The 24,205-nt window shown below is 37.9% G+C and overlaps 2 protein-coding genes across 2 annotated transcripts; one reads left to right on the top strand and one right to left on the bottom strand.

Annotated features, from left to right (window-relative positions):
- Window positions 1-6,428: 6,428 nt before the first annotated feature.
- On the bottom strand, window positions 6,429-7,106 carry LOC136773795 (uncharacterized). Its single transcript, XM_066727707.1, has one exon. It carries the CDS (start codon window positions 6,990-6,992, stop codon window positions 6,429-6,431), a length of 564 nt encoding a protein of 187 aa, XP_066583804.1. The 5' UTR covers window positions 6,993-7,106.
- A 4,805-nt stretch (window positions 7,107-11,911) lies between these two features.
- LOC136773796 (golgin subfamily A member 6-like protein 26) lies at window positions 11,912-13,018 on the top strand. The gene has a single exon (XM_066727708.1). The coding sequence runs from the start codon at window positions 11,912-11,914 to the stop codon at window positions 13,016-13,018; it is 1,107 nt and encodes a 368-aa protein (XP_066583805.1).
- The last annotated feature ends 11,187 nt before the right edge of the window (window positions 13,019-24,205 follow it).

A 24,205-nucleotide genomic window follows, 5' to 3' on the forward strand; every position in this document is an offset into this window, starting at 1 on the left:
ATCTCCCTGCCCGTATGGTTGCCTTACTCGAATCGCAGGATCAGTTTACGGAGCTGATAAATGCAGCATCACAAAATATTTTAATCATGAAATACTTAGGCGGAAATTATAATAATTTAGAATTTAAGATTAAACAATAAGTGTTTTGCATAATAAATGAGTGAATAAAATGCTTTATATACATTTATTAAAAAGTGCTTTATTTTTTTTCTAACCTTACATATCTAACTTACATTTCTAACAATATTCGCAAGCGGATTATAGTCTATAATTTTATCATGTATAATTAAACAATAGGCTGTAGTATTACTCGGAATATTTTTCCAACAATCGATTTCAATCTTAACATCAACCGTGCCGGTTTTCACTGACTCGTTCTGATGTGAACAATCAATTACAAAGAGCGGACCGTATTGCAAGAAGATTAGGTAATCGAGCATTGGTTTCGACAGTTTTTCTCCAGCATAATATGAGTGGAAAAACTTTAACTTTCGGGACATCTTCCACTCTTTAAGATTTTTCCCATAGCTGTGGTCACTTCCTTACCGCTTTTTGTCTTAAGAGCTATTGCCCAACTATACTTCGATAAGGTATCAATCACTGTCAGAATATAGTGGTAACCAGTGTCAGCACAAGAACGCATGTCTACCAAGTCAGCCTGCAAGAGATCATCGAAACCACGTATTATGACTTTTCGTCGTGGAAAATTTCTTCTCGCAGGGACATGTAACTCTTGCACCAGTTGTTTCTTTTCTTCACTCACGATTTTCCCTGATTCTCTTTTTACAACCTTTCCCCCAGGCACATATAATTTCTGTTTCTTTTCTTCACTCATGATTCTTTTTCTTTCGAAAGCAATCGATTATCATGAGTATAAAATGTATGATGCATCCTAAACATTCACTTTTTGGATCCATCATTAATCTTGCTGTTTGTTTGCAAAAGTTTTGCCTCAATCTCCTGTATTTTTATATTTATTCTCTCTTCAATTTTCTCCTCCAATTTAGCTAAACTGTGTTGCAAGAACTTTATATTCACAGCACATGTATTATTATCAGAATCAATAGTTAAATTTACTATTTTTTTATTATTCAAATCCAGTGCTCTTTTAGTCACATTTAATGTACCAATATTAAATTCTTTCCTTACGTTAAAACCACTACCAAATTTGTTAATTGACATATTGACGTGTGGTACGCAACTGAAGAAAATGTTTATAAACTGTACCCTTTTATAGAATAAGATCCTCTTCACGCAACTCTTCTATTATTGACTGTATTTCATTATGGTGGTTTGTATGACCTGCGGTGGTTGATGCAATTAAAAGTCGCAATCGATCAACTAATTCATTAGGATCGTTCCAATGTATATAGTTTGCAGGCTCATCAGTAACACGCATAAATCCACTACCAGCTATCGCTCGTTGTGATGGTACTTTATTGTAAATTAGTGGTTGAATAATTTTCTTATACTTTGGACCCTTATTCCCTTGAACCTGTTGGTAACTATCATTTGCTCTTTTATATGATTTAGTTTGTTCAAGGATTTGCTTATATATGATCTTGTCATCAATGCTGTAGAGCTTTCTATCAGGCTCTTTCATGAAGATTAATTCAAAAAGACCTCTCGTATCAATATAGCGCTTTTTATAAATTAAAATATCACCTTCATGACTAATATCAAATGTACATCTTCCCATCACATATTGGTTCCTTTCATCTAATGTAACTCCGAAACCATGATCGATTTGATCTTTACTACCGAAAAGGAACAACTGCATATAATGACGTGCAATAGGTGGAAATGATCTCCAATCTATGGAATGATTTATTTGTTTTTTGAGCAATCCTAAGGTTTCCTGTCTTGATGTTGAATGTGATGTTGCAGACTTTTGTCCAGGCTCTGAATGTAATGATGCAGATTCTTGTCCAGGCTCTGAATGTAATGATGTAGATTCTGGCATTGATTTCATTGGTAATATTGATTTATCAAAAGTAGATTTTTATTCATTATCATCATCATAGATCATCAATGATTTATTTGTAAGAGTACCGTCATTTTTATGTAATTTCTTTTTTTTCTTGATAATATACTCATTGGGGGTTGAAGTATGATAACGCTTCCGCTTCTTGTCATGATTTATATCAATGTTTAAGTCATAAGATTCTTCATTGCTATTATCTGTTTGCATAACTAGTTTTTTTAGTGGATCAACTATTGGTTTAAAAGTTTCATTTAATCTACTTTCCACCATTGATCTTTCCGATTTCAGTGCGCGATGTTTTTCACGAATCACCTCACTCGTTTCAGCAATCTTCTTAAGTAGTGACTTTTCATCCATTTTTTATTGTAAACATTTAATTGTTTAAGCAGTCAATGTGCCAGTTCAATCGATCTTTAAAACTGTTCAATCAACTAGTATAGTAGTTCGACCGACAGGTTCAGCGGTTCAACCGACCTGATTAGCGGTTCAATCGAGCTGTTCAGCGGTTCGATTGACCACTTTAGCGGTTCGACCGACCGGTTTAGCGGTTCGACCGACCGATTTAGCGGTTCAACCGACCTGTTTAGCGGTTCAATCGAGCTGTTCAGCGGTTCGATTGACCGGTTTAGAGGTTCGACCGACCGGTTTAGCGGTTCGACCGACCAGTTCAACGGTTCACCTGACCGGTTTAGGGACTAACTTGAAGCATGTTTACAAAGATCATGTAAACACTGGTATGACATTTGAAAAATTTTGTGAATTGTGTTCAAAGTGTTGGCAGGAAGATTATGGATTTTTAGTAATTGATAAGGACAGTGGTATGCAAAATGGTCGATATCGGAAGGGATTCGATGAGTATGCAACCATCGAGTAGCATAAAGCATCATATCAGTGCTGGAAAGTGTTAGTTTAACGTAGAGCATTGAACAGTGTAAAGCTTTTAATTACATAAAACGGACCGGTTACATTATTAAGCAAACCATTAAACAGATAAACGGGTCACTTGGATCGGTAAACCGGTCGGTCGAATCGTTAAACAGGTCGGTTAACCGCTAAACCGATTGATTCAACCGCTAAACAGGTCGGTCGAACCACTAAACTGGTCAGGTGAACCGTTGAACCGGTCGATTGAACCGCTAAACCGGTCAATCGAACCGCTGAACAGCTCGATTGAACCGCTAAACAGGTCGGTTGAACCGCTGAACCGGTCGGTCGAACCGCTAAACCGGTCAATCGAACCGCTGAACAGCTCGATTGAATCGCTAAACAGCTCGATTGAACCGCTAAACAGGTCGGTTGAACCGCTAAACAGCTCAATTGAACAGCTGAACCGGTCGGTCGAACCGCTAAACCAGTCAGGTGAACCGTTGAACTGGTCGGTCGAACCGCTAAACCGGTCAATCGAACCGCTGAACAGCTCAATTGAACCGCTAAACAGCTCGATTGAACCGCTAAACCGGTCAGGTGAACAGCTGAACCGGTCGGTCGAACCGCTAAACCAGTCAGGTGAACCGTTGAACTGGTCGGTCGAACCGCTAAACCGGTCAATCGAACCGCTGAACAGCTCGATTGAACCGCTAATCAGGTCGGTTGAACCGCTGAACCTGTCGGTCGAACTACTGTACTAGTTGATTGAACAGTTTTAAAGATCGATTGAACTAGCACATTGACTGCTTAAACAATTAAATGTTTACAATAAAAAATGGATGAAAAGTCACTACTTAAGAAGATTGCTGAAACGAGTGAGGTGATTCGTGAAAAACATCGCGCACTGAAATCGGAAAGATCAATGGTGGAAAGTAGATTGAATGAAACTTTTAAACCAATAGTTGATCCACTAAAAAAACTAGTTATGCAAACAGATAATAGCAATGAAGAATCTTATGACTTAAACATTGATATAAATCATGACAAGAAGCGGAAGCGTTATCATACTTCAACCCCCAATGAGTATATTATCAAGAAAAAAAAGAAATTACATAAAAATGACGGTACTCTTACAAATAAATCATTGATGATCTATGATGATGATAATCAAGAAAAATCTACTTTTGATAAATCAATATTACCAATGAAATCAATGCCAGAATCTACATCATTACATTCAGAGCCTGGACAAAAGTCTGCAACATCACATTCAACATCAAGACAGGAAACCTTAGGATTGCTCAAAAAACAAATAAATCATTCCATAGATTGGAGATCATTTCCACCTATTGCACGTCATTATATGCAGTTGTTCCTTTTCGGTAGTAAAGATCAAATCGATCATGGTTTCGGAGTTACATTAGATGAAAGGAACCAATATGTGATGGGAAGATGTACATTTGATATTAGTCATGAAGGTGATATTTTAATTTATAAAAAGCGCTATATTGATACGAGAGGTCTTTTTGAATTAATCTTCATGAAAGAGCCTGATAGAAAGCTCTACAGCATTGATGACAAGATCATATATAAGCAAATCCTTGAACAAACTAAATCATATAAAAGAGCAAATGATAGTTACCAACAGGTTCAAGGGAATAAGGGTCTAAAGTATAAGAAAATTATTCAACCACTAATTTACAATAAAGTACCATCACAACGAGCGATAGCTGGTAGTGGATTTATGCGTGTTACTGATGAGCCTGCAAACTATATACATTGGAACGATCCTAATGAATTAGTTGATCGATTGCGACTTTTAATTGCATCAACCACCGCAGGTCATACAAACCACCATAATGAAATACAGTCAATAATAGAAGAGTTGCGTGAAGAGGATCTTATTCTATAAAAGGGTACAGTTTATAAACATTTTCTTCAGTTGCGTACCACACGTCAATATGTCAATTAACAAATTTGGTAGTGGTTTTAACGTAAGGAAAGAATTTAATATTGGTACATTAAATGTGACTAAAAGAGCACTGGATTTGAATAATAAAAAAATAGTAAATTTAACTATTGATTCTGATAATAATACATGTGCTGTGAATATAAAGTTCTTGCAACACAGTTTAGCTAAATTGGAGGAGAAAATTGAAGAGAGAATAAATAAAAAAATACAGGAGATTGAGGCAAAACTTTTGTAAACAAACAGCAAGATTAATGATGGATCCAAAAAGTGAATGTTTAGGATGCATCATACATTTTATACTCATGATAATCGATTGCTTTCGAAAGAAAAAGAATCATGAGTGAAGAAAAGAAACAGAAATTATATGTGCCTGGGGGAAAGGTTGTAAAAAGAGAATCAGGGAAAATCGTGAGTGAAGAAAAGAAACAACTGGTGCAAGAGTTACATGTCCCTGCGAGAAGAAATTTTCCACGACGAAAAGTCATAATACGTGGTTTCGATGATCTCTGGCAGGCTGACTTGGTAGACATGCGTTCTTATGCTGACACTGGTTACCACTATATTCTGACAGTGATTGATACCTTATCGAAGTATGGTTGGGCAATAGCTCTTAAGACAAAAAGCGGTAAGGAAGTGACCACAGCTATGGGAAAAATCTTAAAGAGTGGAAGATGTCCCGAAAGTTTGCAAACTGATAACGGTAAAGAATTTTACAACAGCGAGTTTCAATTGCTTATGAAAAAACGGGGAATTAATCATTACTCCACGTATAGCACGTTAAAAGCGTCAATAGTCGAGCGTTGGAATCGAACGTTGAAAACCGAAATGTGGAAACGTTTTACACTGGACGGTAGTTACAAATGGCGAAATATACTGCAACAGCTGGTGGATGATTATAACGCGCGAAGACATCGTACTATAGGAATGCGACCCGTTGACGTGAAACCTGAGCATGATGAGTATCTGCTTGCTACTGTATATAGCAACATTAAGATCGTTGGACGTACCAAGTTCAAGGCTGGTGATTTCGTGCGAATCAGTAAATACAAAATGCGTTTGCTAAAGGTTACACACCGAACTGGACTACTGAAATATTTCAAATTACAAAAGTGCAAAGGACAAATCCTGCCACGTATCTACTTAGAGATTCTCGTGGTACAGACATACATGGTGGATTTTATGAATATGAACTTTTAAAAACAGCTAATCCTGATGTATACTTGGTAAAGAAGATATTGCGTAAGAAAGGGAATAAGGTATTTGTAAAATGGTTAGGAATGGATAAAACGCATAATTCGTGGATAAATAAGAATAATGTTTTGTAATAATAATAATAATAATTTATGTAATATAATATAATACAATAAATACAGCTATTAAAATCTAGTCTTTTAACCTATGATGTCCCCAAGGTAGAGTCGCTACGCAACCGGGTGTTACGTGACGCTTATCGTCATACGGACTGAGAGCAATTTTTTGCTGAGTAGTGGAAAACACTTTGTGCAATTTCGAACGAATTAAATTTTGGTTACGGGACTGTACGATGAAATTATCTAAACAATCCTTGTAGTCGTCAAAGGTTATGTTTCTATCGATAACATAACCTTAGACCCCCTTAGCCTTTTTGGTAATTTTCGTACAGTCCTGCACCTTAAAGGTATACATTTTCGCTCTCAGTCCAACGAACTCGGTCATGATCTTTCCATTGTTCTCGTCCTTCATTAGCCCAGGCACTTTTTTATTGACTCGAGGTAAGCCGTACCGATTATCAGCAGGGTAATCGTTGGTGTCGAATTTGACCAGATCACGTTTCATGACCGAGTAAACATCATCACACTCGATACTGTACACTAGACTGTCCGTGTCGGTATACATCGCTTTACATTTACTGCCGAATGTAGGAAGCATATAATCGTAATGGAATTCATACATACAGGTCTTTGAAATATCTAAAATGCTCATGCCTACGTACACGGGCTTATCAAACTTCGCGGATAATTTCGACAATTGAATAGCGACCAAATTCTCTTTAAATATCGCACGACTGTGAAAATTCGGTTTGGAAATCAACGCTTCCGCCCCGTATCTTCCCTCCCACTTGGTTACGAGACTCACGTCAACTCTATTCCTAACATTTTCCATAGTCTTACCAAATACTGCGTTGTTCATTAGCTTGAAGAGATTCTTCTCGAAATCGTTTTTTGAGGCTGTCCGCAAGCGTGTATTTAATTCGATATACGACTTCAGCCAGGTGGACTGCTGGAACTTTAAACCTCGATAAATGCGTTTTAAGACGATACCGTTACGTATACACTGCTATAGAGCACGGTAGTGTATCACATAACGCGTCTTATCGTCGACGGTTGCGAGCAGTTTCTCCTGGTGTGAACCTGGCGGCTTCTCACGCACCGGGCAGAATGGTAGATCGGAGTGTTTGCCGTGAAGCTCGCGTGGATATTCCAAGTCCACCTCCAAAATATAACCTTCGGACGAATCCTCGGACACATTAAGGATGTCGAGTTTGGCAGCGTCATCGATCCATTGGAAACCGTGGGTAGGCAACGGTTGACACATTGTCCATCCATATAGATTATTAACGTCGTAATACATCAAGTATTTCGACGGTTCCGCCGCATCGTAGTTTCGCATGTACCGATTGTTGACCCTCTCGTAGCGGTGGGAGCACTGGCTCAAACCACCGCGTATACCGCGTTCAACAAAAAGCAACATGTCCACGTCTGTGAAGAGTTCCAGGCGGATTCCCGTATGCTTGAGCATCGCGTCCCAAGTGAAGCCTGGAAGCGTATAATAGTCAGCGGGATCTAAACTATAATTTTTCATACAGCTATCTCGAAAACTCTCGAAAACATCGGTCAACAATAGGATATGTGGTCGATGCACTAACTAAAGTTTGAACAGATTGAAGCTGGTTCACTATTGTTCGAATCCATTTATATAGGAAAAATTGTTGATGGAGGGGGTAAAATTCATTGATGGAAGGGGTAAAAAATTTTTTGTTGGAAACGTGTGCAGAACTTTAAGGTGTCATTAAAACTGATTAGTAAGATGATATACTGCTGATTACTCAAATTATGATTATATTAAAAGAATATGCATGAATCATTCAAGCACATTTTCATTTTAAGAAAAGAGGAGATGATCTTCAATGTGTTAGCGATCAATATATTTGTAAAGATCTATCTTCTGAATAAAAATCCAAAATATACATTAAAATTTTTTAAAAAGGATATGTTCTTGCTGGAGATCTCAATTTCATCATACGTAGACATATTGTTATATAGTAAGCTCTAGCGTGGAGCGTATTCGAGGTTAATAATTTTCGTCTCGTGCTGAAATTAATACCAAAAAGATATTTGTATATCTGAAGCATGCTTCTCTCTTGAATCTTTATTACATGCATTCTCACGAAGATTTTAATTTCATAGCTTAGTAAGATGATGATATGTGTTTGTTTATCTAAACTATTACATGCATTCTCACGAAGATTTTAATTTCATAGCTTAGTAAGATGATGATATGTGTTTGTTTATCTAACTTGGGGCGTAATTTCATCAAATGACACGTATAAGTACCCTCAACACTGTCGTTGAAAGGGCGTTTCTTATTAAGATAGTTGGTGTTGGAGATGTTATAAAAATCTGAGTAGTTCCAGACTGCTCATTAAAGTTTGCTTCTACCTCAAATCTATTTGCAATAAAATAAAAAGTAGCAGTGACATTGTTAAAAAATGGGTTTCGAAAAAAGAGAAGTTGTCCTACCAAATAAAAAGAATTTAGTCGATCAAGGGATACCTATTGCGGTTGTTAAACCATTCCGGTTGGTCCCGCAGGTGACAAATCAGCTGTCGGAGGCTCCTGCTCAACCTGGTACTGTCCTCACTCCAAATCAGGCGCTGGCACGTCGGCTGCTACTGTTACGGGTGCGCAATATGCAGCCGATGTAAATATAGGGATCGTGAGTGTATTTAACAGAAACCAACCATCGGTAAGAATTAATAAAAGTCTACACACACCTAACATTAAGTACTGCATGAAAAAATAAAAGATCAAGACTAATAATAAATAATTTTCTTTAATCATAGATTCTGTTGCTATTTGGGAGCTGAGTGTCAGCATCATAGTGAAAGGAGGAATACACTCTTTAGACAAAATGAGACATACGCTGTGTGGACAGAATATTACAGTAGACTCTTTGCTGTCTATATCCACATTTCTAGTGTCATATGCTTACATGTCAAGAAAAATTAAATATTTTCTTTTTATACATTATCTTAATTATATTATTTTTAAATTAATAATTGTATAATATTTATTTATTCCTAAAATTCATACCAATCCTTCACCCTCACATCATTATTATTTTATCTTTCAATCGAAAACCTTTAAAATCCACAAATGTTGGAGCCATCGTTTCAATCTTCAGGATTTTTTGGACAAATTGTGTTAAACTGTTGTCCTTGCTCCCTCAACCGATTTATTTACTCGAGAGAGAGTACTGAATAGTAAGTTGCACCCCAAGCACTCAATGAATAAATCAAATATTTACACATGCTATTATATATTAGTTTAAAAATTGCTGAGCTTTGGAAAAAAAGCAACACACTCAGCTACATTTAGGGTAAAGGGGGCTCAGCAGGGTCACTAACATGATGCAAAGATTCAAGGTTACGCGAGCGAAAAAAACAATGCAGGGAGAATCTGTTTTACCATCTAGGAAACTGGACTGGGACCTGACGTCAGACGAGTGGGGGTGTGACGTGAAAAGGCTGCAAGTATCCTCCTGCACCCTCGCAACCCTCTCGCCTCTACCTGCTGCGAGCTCACGTGGAGCCTCCGATTTCCCCCACCACCACCGCTTAGCACTTCTTGGCTCCCCCCGCTACCTCGCAACCAGGTTCATCCGAATGGACAGGAGGGGGGGGGGGCACAGGACCGGCCTAGCTTGTCTACTCTTATTATAATGTTGTCAGGATTGATAGAAAGATATTTCAATCATCTGAAAATGATAGGATATACATATGACGACTGGATAAATTAAGGTTTTAGGACAGATAAGTCTCATGAACAAATGGGAATAATAAAATAGGTATTGCATATTGGGAATGGATATCCAAATATGTAGCTGGAAAATATAATTTGAAGCTAAAAACAAGATGAACTCAGCAGTATACATAAACATAACCAGATGGGGAACTTTCGTTTCCGGTGTGTGTGTGGATGGATGGAGTGAATGTGAAGGAGGAAAAAGAGTAGGAAAAACAGGTTAGTCAGAAGGGGGAAAGTGGGTAAGTAGAAAAGGCGAAGGTGGAAGAAAAGGGAAGGTTAAGGGCATAATAAGTGAGGTGGAGAAAGGTGAGGAAGGGAGAGAAAAAAGGGAAAGAAGAAGAGTTGGGTTTTGGAGGTTAGGAAGAAGAGCGGGAAAGTGACAGGTAGAGTAGGGGACAGGTGAAAGTGAAAGGTGGGAGACAGAGGCATCTGTGAGGGAAAAGGAGAGTAAGGAAGAGGAAAGTGTCGGTAAGGTAGGAAAGAGGAAGAAAGTTAAAGAAAGTTGGAGAAATGGAGAAGGCGAGAAAGGGGAGGTAAAAGGAGGTGAATAAAGAAAAGGAAAGGGGAGGGGAAAGAAAGGGGGGAAAAGAAGTGGAAAAGTTGCAGTTAGGGAAGCTCGGAAGGATGGGAGGGGAGGAAGGGAGAAGAAGAATTGGGAGTATAGGTAGCTGGGAGGACTTCATGAGAGGAAAAAGGAAGGAAAGGGAGGAGGAGATGGAAGAGGAGAGGGGAGAGGGGTGGGCATTTCAAAAACGTGCAAGGATAGGAAGGACACCGGAGAAGAAAGAAGGGGGGAGGGGATGAAGAAGGTATTAGGAATATTGAAGGATATAAGGAAAAAGATTGAAGGATTAGAAGAGGGAAAGAAGGAGATTATGGGAAAAATGGAGGAGGTAAGGGATGAGATGGAGAGACATAGAAAAGAGTGGAGGGGGGAGATTGAGAAACTGAAAAGTAGAGTGAGCGTAATGGAGAGGAAGGAGAAAGAGAGGGGAAAGGCGGAAAAAGATGGGAAGGAAGGAGTAAAGGGAGAGAAGAAGGAGATAGAAGGGAGGCTGAGAAGGCTCGAATGGGTAAAGGAAAAAAGGGAGAGGGAAAGCAGAAGAAATAAGGTGGTGATATGGGGAGTAGGGAAGGCGGAAGGAGGTATCGAGGAGTTAAAGAAGGAGGTAGAGGAGATAATGAAAATAGTAGGGGTGGAAAAAGGGGTGAAAGAAGTAAGAAGGATGGGAAAAAGGGAAGGGGAAGGAAGAAAGGGAGTAACGGTGGAAATGGAGGATAGGGAGTCAAAAAGGAAGGTGATGCGGGGGAAGCACAGGCTAAGAGGAAGGAAGGAAAGAATAGAGGAGGATTTGACGTGGAAGGAAAGAAAAGTTATGGGGGTAGTGAGGAGGGTGGCGGAGCAGGAAAGGAGGAAAGGGAGGAGAGTGAATGTAGGATATATGAAGGTATGGGTAGATGGAAGGGAATGGAGATGGGATGAAGAAAGGGAAGGACTCTGGGACAAGGAGGGTAGGAGATGGGGGTGGGGGAGCAAGGAAGCGGGGAATTTTGGGGAAGGGAGGGATGGATCGGAGAGGGGGAAATGAAGATTGGGAGAAAAGGGAAAAGAGAAAGGGGCAGGAATAAAGAAAAAGCAGAGGTGGAGAGAAGGGAAGAAGGGATGGGGAGTGGAGGGGGAGAAAGTGAGAGGGAGGAAAACAAGGAAGGAATAAAAATAGCTTTCTGGAATGTAGCGGAAGTGACCAATAAGGAAGAGGACTTTTGGAACAAGGTGAAGGAGTGGGATGTGGTGGGAATGGTGGAGACATTGGTGGAAGAAAAACGTGGGAAAGGATAAAAAGAAAATTGCCAAGAGAGTACAAATGGTGGAAGCAAAGGGCACGGAAGGAAGAGAAAAAAGGTAGGGCAAAGGGAGGAATAATAACAGGGGCAAGGAAGGAAATAGAAGGGAGAATAAAGGGGGGGAGAAGAAGATGAAGAAGGGATAATGGAAGTAGAAGTAAGGATAAAGGGAGAAAGATGGAGAGTAGTTACAGTATATGTGGGAAAGGGAATCAGAGGAATGGAAGAGGGGTTGAAGAGAATAGTGGAAAGGGAACAAGGGAAGAAGGTGATAATAGGGGGGACTGGAATGCTAGGACAGGGGAGTTAGGAGGCGAGGAAGGGGAACATGGAGGGAAGGAGGGAGGTAGGATATCAAGGGATAAGGTGGTAAATACTGAAGGAAGAAAAATGATGAATGTGATAGGAGAAATGGGTCTTGAGATATGGAACGGGAGAGTAAAGGGGGATGAGGAAGGGGAATATACGTATGTGGGACACATGGGGAACTCAGTAATAGATTATATGGTGGGGGCGAGAGAGGTAAGAGAGGAATTGAAGGAAATGGAAGTGGAAGTGAGGACGGAGTCGGACCACTTACCAATGGTGGTAACATTAAAAAGGGAAAGGGAGAGGAGGAGGGGAACGAAATGGGGAGAAAGGAGAGAGGTAGGTTGGAGAAAGGAGGACAGGGAAAGATATATTAGGAAAACGGAGGAGATGAGGGAGGAAAAAGAGGAAGGAGTGGAAGGAAGGTGGAGGAGAGTGCAGGAGAAGGTGAAGGAGATAGAGCAGGAGGTAAAAGGGATGAGGGAAGGAGGAGGGAAGGAGGGAGGGGGATGGTGGGATGAGGAATGTAGGGAAGGAAAGAAGGAGTTAAAGCGAATGATGAGAAAATGTTTGAAAGGGAAAGGGAAAAAAGAGGAATATGTAAGAGAGAAGACGAAATATAAGAAGAAGTGTGAGGAGAGGAAAGGTAAATGGAGGGAGGAATGGTATAAGGAGATAGAAAGGATAAAGACGAAGGGAGAGGTATGGGAGGTAGTGAGAAGGGTGAGAGGAAGGGAGGGAAGTTGGGCGGAGGAGATAAAGATGAAAGAATGGGATGATTACTTTAGAAAGCAACTAGAGGGGAAGGAGGAAAGGGAGAAAGGGAGTGAAAGGAAAGAAAGCAGGGGAGAGGAAAAGAGAAGAGGGAATGAGTTAGAGGAAAGGGAAGTGGAGAGGGAGTTAAATAGGTTAAAAACAGGTAAGGCAGCAGGAGATAACGGACTAGGGAACGAAGTATGGAAGTATGGTGGATAAGGGGTAAGAAGAGAGGTGTGGAGGATCTGTAATGGAGTATGGAAAGGAGAGGGATGGCCAGAGGGATGGGAGACAGGGATAATCGTGCCTATAAATAAGAAGGGAGAGGGAAGAAAGGTAGAGGAGTATAGGGGAGTGACTCTGATGGACACGCTGGCAAAGGTGTATGCGGGGGTGTTAGGCGAAAGGCTAGAGAAGGAAATGGAAGAGAAGAATATGATTGGGGAGGGGCAGACGGGATATAGGAAAGGAAGGGGGGTAATGGAGCACATTTACACGCTAAACTTTTTGGTAAATAAGGAAGTGGAGGAAAAAGAGGGAGGAATGGTAGGGTGCTTTATAGACTTGAGAGCGGCATTTGACACGGTAGACAGAGGAAAATTATGGAGGGATTAGAAAGAAGAGGGGTAAGCAGGGATTTGAGGGAGGCAATAGAAGGAGTGTATAGGGAAACAGCGTGTAAGGTAAAAAGGGGAAAAGAGATGGGGAGAAAATTTTGGACGGAGAAAGGTGTAAAACAGGGATGCCCAATGAGTGCAAAACTTTTTATATTGTGTAACGTCCAAGCCGTTTACTCTTAATTATTAGGCGTTCTAATAACTTCAGTTTTCTTTTATTATTTCTTTTAAATAGATTTGCATTTAAGAGTAAATGTCTTATTTATATTTAATAACGCTCTTATTCATTATTTTTTCTTGCATCTAAGAGTAAATTTCTTATTTATATTCAAAATGCTCTCATTCATTATTGCGTTTAAGAGTAAATGTCTTATTTATATTTAAAAATGTTCTCATATTTCCAATACACGCGCCAGCGACTGGCCTTATCTCCGCGCCGCGCGGACCCAGCTCCTGTTTCTTCCCCCTTTCTTAGAAAGGAATTAATTAACTCGATTGTTAAAAAATCTTTCTTTTATTAATCATTCTTTCCTGTTGGGTAATCTATGTTGCCTTTTTGGTCATTTAAAATGCTAGCACTTTCCCTTAGTCGGGAATAAAAGATTGCAGGCAGCACATTAAATCCAAACTTTCTTCAATGCCCAAAATCCTCCTCATCTTACAATTCTCCATATTTTTTCCCCTAATTTATTTAACAAATACTAATTTTATTCTCTTCCTTATTTTCTCTTTCTCTCCCTCTTTGTTTGTTTCCTCAGAAACCCACCGTTAGTCACGTTACTCGCGATAACGTTTCTCTCAGACGCTAGTCAGTGGATCTCACGCTTACTGCCCTATACCGTTCTATTCCATCTTTAATACATCCTGTGTCCAAATTTTAACCATCAAATCCATTCTGTCACCAGCATGGCCCCAAAGGAACTTTTCGTTTGCGAGCGGTTATTATAAAAATATGTTAGGACCAATCCAGCCCAAAGAATCTGTGCCTATTGCGAGGCCGCCCTTCCGGACAACAAACGAAATATCTTAGCGACAATACGTCAACACCGTCTTAGAGCTGCAAAGGACATCAACCACATCTTTTGTAACATCTGTCATAGATCACTGTTTTTTATCGCCCCACTTAACACGTGCCTTTGCTGCAAACATGCTTTTTATTTGCATAGTGAAACCCTTCAGCGAAAAGAAAATAATCGAACCTTTGTAAATTCCATTATCTACGAAGATAGATATTGGAATTGCGATTTTCCTAACCCCAATAAACCATGGGGAACATAATTGCGATAAAATATTAAGCGTTTTTCCTCCGTAACCATTCGGGCATTTTTTCTTCACGCTTAACTATTTTAACCGTTTTTTTCCTCTCCTCTTCTCCGTAACCATTCGGGCCACCGTCTATATAATTCCAACTATAGGAATAAGAAACATTAGGTCATTAGATATCCGGTCCCATGAGTAACAGGATATCGAATCACTAGCAGCCACGTGCATACTATTTTTTTTATATAACTTGCCCTTAGAAGCGGTCAATCGTTTAACAATATAGGCCAGGAGGGTTACAGATTGACATGGCTCTAACGTGACGTAACTTAGATAACTACTGGAATCGCTCGGGAATGGTGCACCTATTGAAAATATCGAGGTGCGCCAGCTTGAAAAAGTGTGCTATTTGCATAAACAATGAAAAGGTGAAAAAAAATGCGAAAATTGCGTCTTTTTTCGGAAACAATCGCATATAACTCGGTAAGTGTGCATGTTAGAGAAAAAATGTATACTTATAAATTTGTTTGTTATGAAATTTTTTACGAGATAGAATTGGTCCGATATCCGTAGATTGAAATGTTCGCTGCAAAATGCTAGAAAATGCAAAAAAAATTAGGTAAAAAACAAGGTAATTTTAAATTATTTTTTTAATAATGAAAAATTAACACAATCACGCCGTAAATTTATAGAAAAGTACTTGACTGCAATACAAAACGAGAGCCGCAAGGCCGATTAAGATCGGATAGACAGTTTTCGCATATTGTAATTGTTAATTAACCTACCTCAACAAAAAGGCCTATTTTTTAATTTTGTGCCAGGCTCAAAGTTATGAATATTTTTTTGCGATCGCGCTTTTACACCTTCTTGGACTCTTTAACTATCATATACAATTGCTATCTTAACGATTTTTCAATTTTTAATAACTTTTTAAGTGGTTTTAAAAAGTTTGAAAATTGAAAAATCGTTAAGATAGCAATTGTATATGATAGTTAAAGAGTCCAAGAAGGTGTAAAAGCGCGATCGCAAAAAAATATTCATAACTTTGAGCCTGGCACAAAATTAAAAAATAGGCCTTTTTGTTGAGGTAGGTTAATTAACAATTACAATATGCGAAAACTGTCTATCCGATCTTAATCGGCCTTGCGGCTCTCGTTTTGTATTGCAGTCAAGTACTTTTCTATAAATTTACGGCGTGATTGGGTTAATTTTTCATTATTAAAAAAATAATTTAAAATTACCTTGTTTTTTACCTAATTTTTTTTGCATTTTCTAGCATTTTGCAGCGAACATTTCAATCTACGGATATCGGACCAATTCTATCTCGTAAAAAATTTCATAACAAACAAATTTATAAGTATACATTTTTTCTCTAACATGCACACTTACCGAGTTATATGCGATTGTTTCCGAAAAAAGACGCAATTTTCGCATTTTTTTTCACCTTTTCATTGTTTATGCAAATAGCACACTTTTTCAAGCTGGCGCACCTCGATATTTTCAATAGGTGCACCATTCCCGAGCGATTCCAGTAGTTATCTAAGTTATGTCACGTTAGAGCCATGTCAATCTGTAACCCTCCTGGCCTAATAATTGTTGTGGGATCTTTAACCCTAAAACGGTGATCGTTTTCCTCTCGCAGTTTTCCATTTTTTTTAATTATTATTACTTTTCTCTCATGCCTAGATTAGGACACCTTTTGCTCATGTGACGGCTAATGCCGTATTAATCATTAAATTTTGTTAATATTCTTTTATAATTGCGTTTTAGCCATAAGTAAACGATTGTATGCAAAAAGGTGCAAGCTCAGCACCCTTTGTCTCGTTCTCTAGCGTACCCAAGCTTAGGCAGTAGCGCCTTCTGATTGGCTGAAGGCGATGCGACGTCCCCCCCCCCCCCCAGCTAATTATTTAAGAGCGGAGCGGATGGACGCCGCATCTCTTTCTTTCGTTCCTTTTTTCAAGTTTAGTTTCGTTCGTTCATTTCTTTCGAATTAGACTCATTCGTTTTTTTCCTAAATTACTTTCACTCATCTCGCACGTCTTGCTTAAATCAATTCATTAAATTTTAGAATTTGCATAAAGTTTGAACCTAGAAAGTGAGACAAAGTTCGCGTTTATAATATTGTCAAAATACAAGAACATTAGTTGTTTTTTTTTATAAACGAGCAAACTAATTAAAAATCGTTTCACTCTATAATCGATTCAGTGCACATATTTTCTTTTCACCGAACACTCACAATCATCCCTGGTTCCCTACGGCGACGACGACCGTAGTCCAAGCAGCAGTTAACAGGAGAGTTTCCCTTCTACCTTCTTCTTTCATTATTTTTATTGTTGTTTCATCACCAGGTAATATTTGAATTATATTTATTTCTAATCCTGAATTTCATCTTACCTTCTCATTTTGTACGCCAGAGTTTCTTTTCCTTACCTACGACGCCTTATTTAAAAGAAATTAATAACGCTACCTAAGGGCTTAGCAACAATATAAATTGTAGTTGAGCTTAGTATTAAATTTAGCAATCATACAACTCTGGACGTTACAATTGTATATGGTAGAACTGGAGGAAAGGCTGGAAAAGAGGGCGAAAGGGGGGATAAGAATAGGAGCAGGGAAGGTATACTTACTTATCTACGCGGATGACATAGTGGTAATGGCAAGGGAGATGAAGGGAATGAAGATGATGTTGAAGGTGGTGGAAGAATTTTTGGATGAAAGAGGGATGGAGATGAATGTGGAAAAGACGAAGTTTGTAAGGTTTGGAAAGAGGGTAAGAGGAAAGGAAAGATGCAAGTGGAAGGAGGGGTGGATAGACGAGGAGAAGGAAGAAAAATATCTGGGATATGTATTTCAGAGAAATGGAAGACAAGAGGGGCACATAGCGGAGAGGGTAAGGAAAGCGGGGGTAGTAATGAGGGAGATATGGGGGGTTGGAAGGAGGATTTTTAGGAACGATTTTGCAAGAAGAATGTGGTTGTTTGATAGGATGGTATGGCCGGTGATGGGGTATGGAGCAGAGGTATGGGGATGGGAAGAGAGAGGAAGGGTTGAAGCAATGGCGGAAAGGTACGTGAAGTGGGTTATGGGGGTAGAATGGGTAACGCCAGGATATATGATAAGAGAAGAAACGAAGATGGAGAAAATGAGGATCAAAGCGGCAAGGAAGGGATGGGATTTTGAGGAGAGGATTAGGATTTTACTGGATGGGAGTGGGAGGGGCTTAGATTGGATGAGAAGGTTGGATGAAAGAAGGAATGGAGAGAATGAGAAGGAAACGAAGGTACGGGCGGAAGGAGAAGAATGAGTGAAGAAGAATGGAATGGATGTGTGAGCTCTCTCTCTCTCGAGAAGAAAAGTATGGATGGATGATTAGATGATAAGGATAAATGTAAAAAGAATGGAATGTATGGAAGAAGGGAGGAAATGTAAATAGAGTAAGGGATAGATATAAGAAGTAGGTGTAAGAAATATGTAAGATATGTGTAAAGGAAGAAAATAAGGTCAAACCCGAAAGGGCACCTTGGAAAAATAAAAAAAAAGTAAACAACCAGATAACAAAATCCTGTCGTAATGTTGTCATATTGTCCTCAGAAAGCAGTCTTCCGTGATGACAAAAATAGACACAGATGAGGACTCATTTGTACCTCAGATTGCACTCACGTCATGAGGTATCGTTAAATGATAGAAAATGTTGAATTCCGATGTAGGATAACTCTTCAATTTTTAACGCCGGCGTTACAACATTTTCGCTCTGCATTTAATCAAATTTACTTTCATTTTTGATGTCCAAATGATTTGACCGTACTTTTGCTGTTGAAAAATCGTTTTCCCTGGTGGGTCTTGAACGCTGGTCGTTGGAATAATGAGACTGATACCTTGTCCATTACACTGCCTGACTTTAGTTAGTAGCAAAGTTCCATTTGTCTATATATTTTGACTGGCTGTAATTTTATCGGTCACATTAATTAAAAAAAATGTACGTGCTGTAGCGCTGATAGCGATATATAGCTTGCTTCTTGAATACTCGTTATTTGAAATTTTAAATGTATTACCACAATTACATTCAATGTACTCATAATTCACTCATGGTGTGTCAACAGCAATCTTCATATTATTATCATTACATGATCCCATTTTTTTCTTACAATATGACGTGAAATGTAGAACATAGTATGTCCTCACGATACGTCAGTAAATGTCACGATGTGAGCTCAGGATCATATTGACATTATAGACCATTAATATTAACATGTTATGTTTCAACATAATCTGATCACAAAAATAAAGCATTACGCGGTAATATATACATATCACGTCGTGATTAAACCTGAGGTTTCAGACGTTGCTATTTGGGTATTGGTCGACAATATCCTTTCAAATGGAAGGAAAAGATATCATGTGGATGAGGTGCCAAACATATTTAAGTACAATAAGTCCTGTGTCCATTCCTCAAATTTAATACAGCAATAGTTTACCAATTATCCTAATTATTATAGAAATAATTAGACAGCAGAATAAGCATATCTGAGTATATTTGAAAATATTTAGAGAATTATTGGTATATGTGTTCAAAACTAGAAGAAGAAGGAATAATCAAGGCAAATAAATGTCATACGAGATGTGGAAGCATGTGAAGTACGGATGAATAAGAAATTAGCAGAAACTTTATACAAATAATCTCACATTGAATAATAAAAATCATTGAAGTAAATAGTTATGGGCTGTGGATTTAAAATAGTTGCAATTTGGTTAGAGTAGCTTAAAGATAGGTTCTACAAGAATATGTAATTACTATGTACGTATAGAAACTGTGTATGGTTAAGGAAGAAATTAAAATAATATTTTTATCGAACTAACATTAATTTATAATAATAGGAATCAAAACAATATTAAACATCATTATTATTTTATAATAAAATTTCTTTGTATACGCAGCAATCTTTCTTACGCATTCACTACTATAACATTATGTCACAATTATTGAAACTATTGGGCCACACAGAAATGCTTTATAAATTAGTCCTTTTCATTCATTGTTCTTTAAGTATTTCTTTCCTGCGATTTAAATTCATGAAGAATTGGATTTAGCCTGTAACAGAAATAAAATAACCACAAAGTATATTTCTTTATAAATTCAGAATAATTTTCATTTTGTGTTATTAATTTATACTCATCTGATATATTTTTTCTTCTCTGTTATGTATTAAAATCATTTCTTCTTTTCCGCAATCGTTTTCCGAAAATGTTACTTTTGTTTACGATCCAAAATTAAGGGTTAATTGCGCCATTTGACAGCTACCGACAAACTCCCTAGATATCCCTTCACCCCTCTAATTCCTACTTCCCCTCGCCTGGCGCAAGATTAATGGCCGAAACTGTACCAACATATAATAGGCCGTTACCAATAGTTGGATACGAAAAATGAGATTCATCCGCCATTTTGGTGTGTAGAAATATTTACATGCTGATCGTAGCAGAAAGACGTGTAAAATGGAAAAATGTCAAATGTTGTCGTTACTTAAGTAAAAATTGAATACTTTGAATGAAAATGAAGAATATTCGTACTTTCCATTCTTATTTTCAATTTTTACTTTAGTAACCTTACCGTTTGACATTTCTCCATTTTACACCTCTTTCTGCTAGGATAAGCATGTAAAAATTTCTCCACAACAATATGGCGGATGAATCTCATTTTTTGTATCCAACTATTGCATGGTAACGGCTTATTATCTGTTGGTACTACGTAATATTGATCAATCAGCGTTCTCAGATTCGATCATTCCGAATGCTATAGTCAACTAACACGAATCTCCTCTGCTCTGCTGTTAGGAAAAGACCCTGTATGTATATGTAATTATAGTATACTAAAGTAGTATTGAGCAGACTGTAGCATAAAACAATCAACCAATCACAATGAGAGATTTCAATATAGTAGTCACTATTCTCATTGTGATTGGCTCATTCCTTGCTTAGTAAATAAGGCGTCCTTAACTAAGGAGCTCCTTAAGGACCGACTATGAATACGGCCGTCTGTGTTGAACGACACGAACGAACCAACACAAAGAAGCAACGCTGCGGAGTCGCCTATCGGTGTGGATTCATGACAAAACTAGGCATTCATGATTTTTTACAGGTGAAACCAAAGGTTTCTTGGAAAATCGAAGGATCTATCCCTATTCTACATAATGTAACGAATCTGTACATATTTTTCTCATATTTTTACGACTTTCCAAAGCCGAGAAAAATGGATAAAACTGTAGGTTCGTTCGTGTCGTTCAACACAGAGAGGCTCGCGACCATGCTTGCTCAGATTCGTGCATCTTTACAGTTTTATCCATTTTTCTTGGCTTTCAGATGTAGGAAAAATATGAAAACAATATGCAGATTTTCGTTGAATTATGAAGAATGTTCATAAAGTCAGAATTATCCAAATGCTATTTTTTACATCTGAATATTAATCATGTTTGCTCTTTCACGCTACAATTTCACACCGACAGAGGCGCTAGCAAGCAAGATTTTGTCATTCTATATATTGGTGGTGGGGTACACTTATTTCTCCTACAAAAGCGAGAGAGCTAATACGTTTGTCCTTATCTAACATATCGTGGTGCGTCCGCGTTGTTAAAACAGATTCAAACTTGTCGTTCTTCGGGCTGAATCAATCTTAATCAAATTACTTCTACATTTTTTGGAATATAAGCTTCTTTTTGATCTCAAATTACTCGTTGAAATCTCCCCTATGGCAGTAAAGGCCCCTTTTTTCGTTAAAGTTCGCCATTTCTCATATAGAGTTGAAATTATTAATTGGTATTTTCTTTTGTTCTTTTTTAAAAATAGGGCTCTTTAGAGCGATAGAACTTTTTACAATGATTAAAACTGGTCCTTACTAAAAAATTGATATTCCTAATAGTTTACGATAAATTTGGATGTTAAAATACATGACCTCGATGGATCCCCTTAATGATCTGTTGTTTGATTACTATTATTACCGCTTGTATCACTATACCGAAAACGTGCTCGAGCAGAATCAATGAGCACATGGGATATCATACAGGGGTTTTCTCTAACAGCGGAACATAGGATTATATTATTTAACTATAGCAATGAAGCACTTACTATACATTATTATAATTAATAAAAGCGTAGATAGTTACAATTTAATGGTTATTTTAGTTTAATTGCTTTAATTATTCATTATAAATGTCATTTTACTCAATTAATCTTGGTTACTACGTTTAATATTTAAATTAAATGGAAAACAGTAATTTGACTATAGTAAAATTTACTATAGTCAAATAACACGAAATCTCCTATGTTCCGCTGTTAAAGAAAAACCCTGTATGTCTTTCTCTCTCACTCTTATGCTATTAGACAGAGAAAGAAGAAAATTTTTACTATGCCATTTTATCCCGAGATGATATATTTTTGACAAAAGTAAGACGATCAACCGCTACACTCGAGTATATGCAATTTACCAGATTCTCCTTATTCTACCCACCACGACGGCTATACGTCATCGTGACGTCACCTGACGTCATCATGACGTTGCACGCCTTGGTGAGAACTAGAAACCTGAAGCTGCCCAGCTAGTTACAAATCTAGTAGGCCATTCTTCACGAGCAGATTCGATGAACGTCAGTACGTCATGACTTGATACCGGTTAATGCATAGTGGGTTGTGCAGGGGCGTAGTTAGCCCGTTGGAATGTGTCCCGGTGCCCTCCGTAATCCTATAGGCTTGCGCTATGACTGAAACGAACCGAGAACATTGCCCCCGTGGTGGTCCGCCCTTGGCAGGCTCTATGCTTGGCAATGATACGGCATGTTCCCGCACTCCTCACCACCGCCTGTGTGTGGGTGGTGAGGGATAAATGTATGCCCCTCGCAGATAACTCTGCGAGGCTCGGACTTCCATAAGGAACTCTCCCCTCTCTCCACGACCTAGCATACTGAGCGACCCTGGCTACCGCTACCGTCCAAATGCATGGCCGCAGTGCCGTATATGATGCATAGAGAGTTGAGTCGGAAGACTCAAATGATAACGTAGGGTTGTTGGCCACCCAACTGACCAACTGGCGCCCTGATAACTATGAACAAGGACCGGCGAAGGTAATGGAAAACCCGTAGTGTGAGTGGCCCCTCACACTGACAGGAATAACGTTAAAATATATAACTAAAAACATCAGTGGCACAAAATGCTTAATATAACTATATATGAATAAAAATTTAAAAATATAATAAGATAGTCATTTCATGCCACTGATATTTTTAATTTTATATATTTTATTGCTTCTTTAAATAATCCAGTTTTTAGTAAATACTACTTTTATTTATAGTATCATTAAGAAAAAAGTTGCAATAAATTCTGTAAGTCAACTCACGAGTTTTTTAGTTACCTGTAGTAATATTAAATAAAGTAAACACATATTCAAGAATTAGCATACTCACAATTATATTTAGAACATCAAATGCATGCAGTAATGAATTGACTCTCATTGTTCGATAGAAAAATAAGTTTATTAAAGGATTACGTAAGTGAATTAACAGATAATGTTGATTTTAACTTCATATGGCATTGCATATTACTTATTCTATAAATTATATTATATGCAATAAGGTAATATATTCTTAAATTATAAATATTATAATTATATATTTGTATAGATTAATAGAGTTGATTATCTGTTTATTTTTATAACCATTTTTTTCAATCCTCTGGCGTGTAACATATACGACAGAAAAATGGAAGATTGTCTAATACAATGTTAATAAGTCTCACTACATAGAGAATTTTCTCTAGTGCTGCGATATCTATTCAGAAAGCGGTACATTATAATGTTTATTTCCTACCCAAGTCTTTTTATTTGCAACGAAAATTAAATTAGCAGAAAGCATTTTCTATCATTTGCAATAAATTTCGACTGGCTGTAATTATATCGGTCAAATTAATTTTAAAAAAATGTACGTGCTTTAGTGGTTGATAGCGATATATAGCTTGCTTCTTGAATGCTCGTTATTTGAAAATATTAAATGTATTACCACAATAACTGTTAAAATATGATTCCAGGGTAAATATATCTATACGGACGAAGCAAGTGTTTAAAGGGTAATTAGTTTATTTCTCCTGTATGACGCTAGATACAGGTATTATAATTTTTATGTACTACAGTCATCATTCCAGATTTTCACCTCACTAATTCTTACTCGATCTCTCAGTACACCCGAACTACTAACTACGTAATATTAGAAGGGCAGTGTTGCCACCTAACATCTAGTACTACCAACATTACGGTTCCTTCAGTGTTGCCACCTAACAATGATTACTGCCAATAATAACATTCAATGTATTCATAATTTGCTCATGGTGTGTCGACAGCAATCTTCATATTATTATCATAACATGAGCTCATTTTTTCTTACAATATGACGTGAAATGTAGAGCATAGCATGTCCTCACGATTTGTCAGTAAATATCACGATGCGAACACAAATTCATATTGACATTATAGACCATAATTTTAACATGT

Source organism: Prorops nasuta, unplaced genomic scaffold, assembly GCF_024137725.1.
Source record: "Prorops nasuta isolate Cenicafe-Biocafe unplaced genomic scaffold, Cenicafe_Pnas_1.2 PNAS00005, whole genome shotgun sequence".
In the NCBI taxonomy this organism is placed as follows: domain Eukaryota; kingdom Metazoa; phylum Arthropoda; class Insecta; order Hymenoptera; family Bethylidae; genus Prorops; species Prorops nasuta.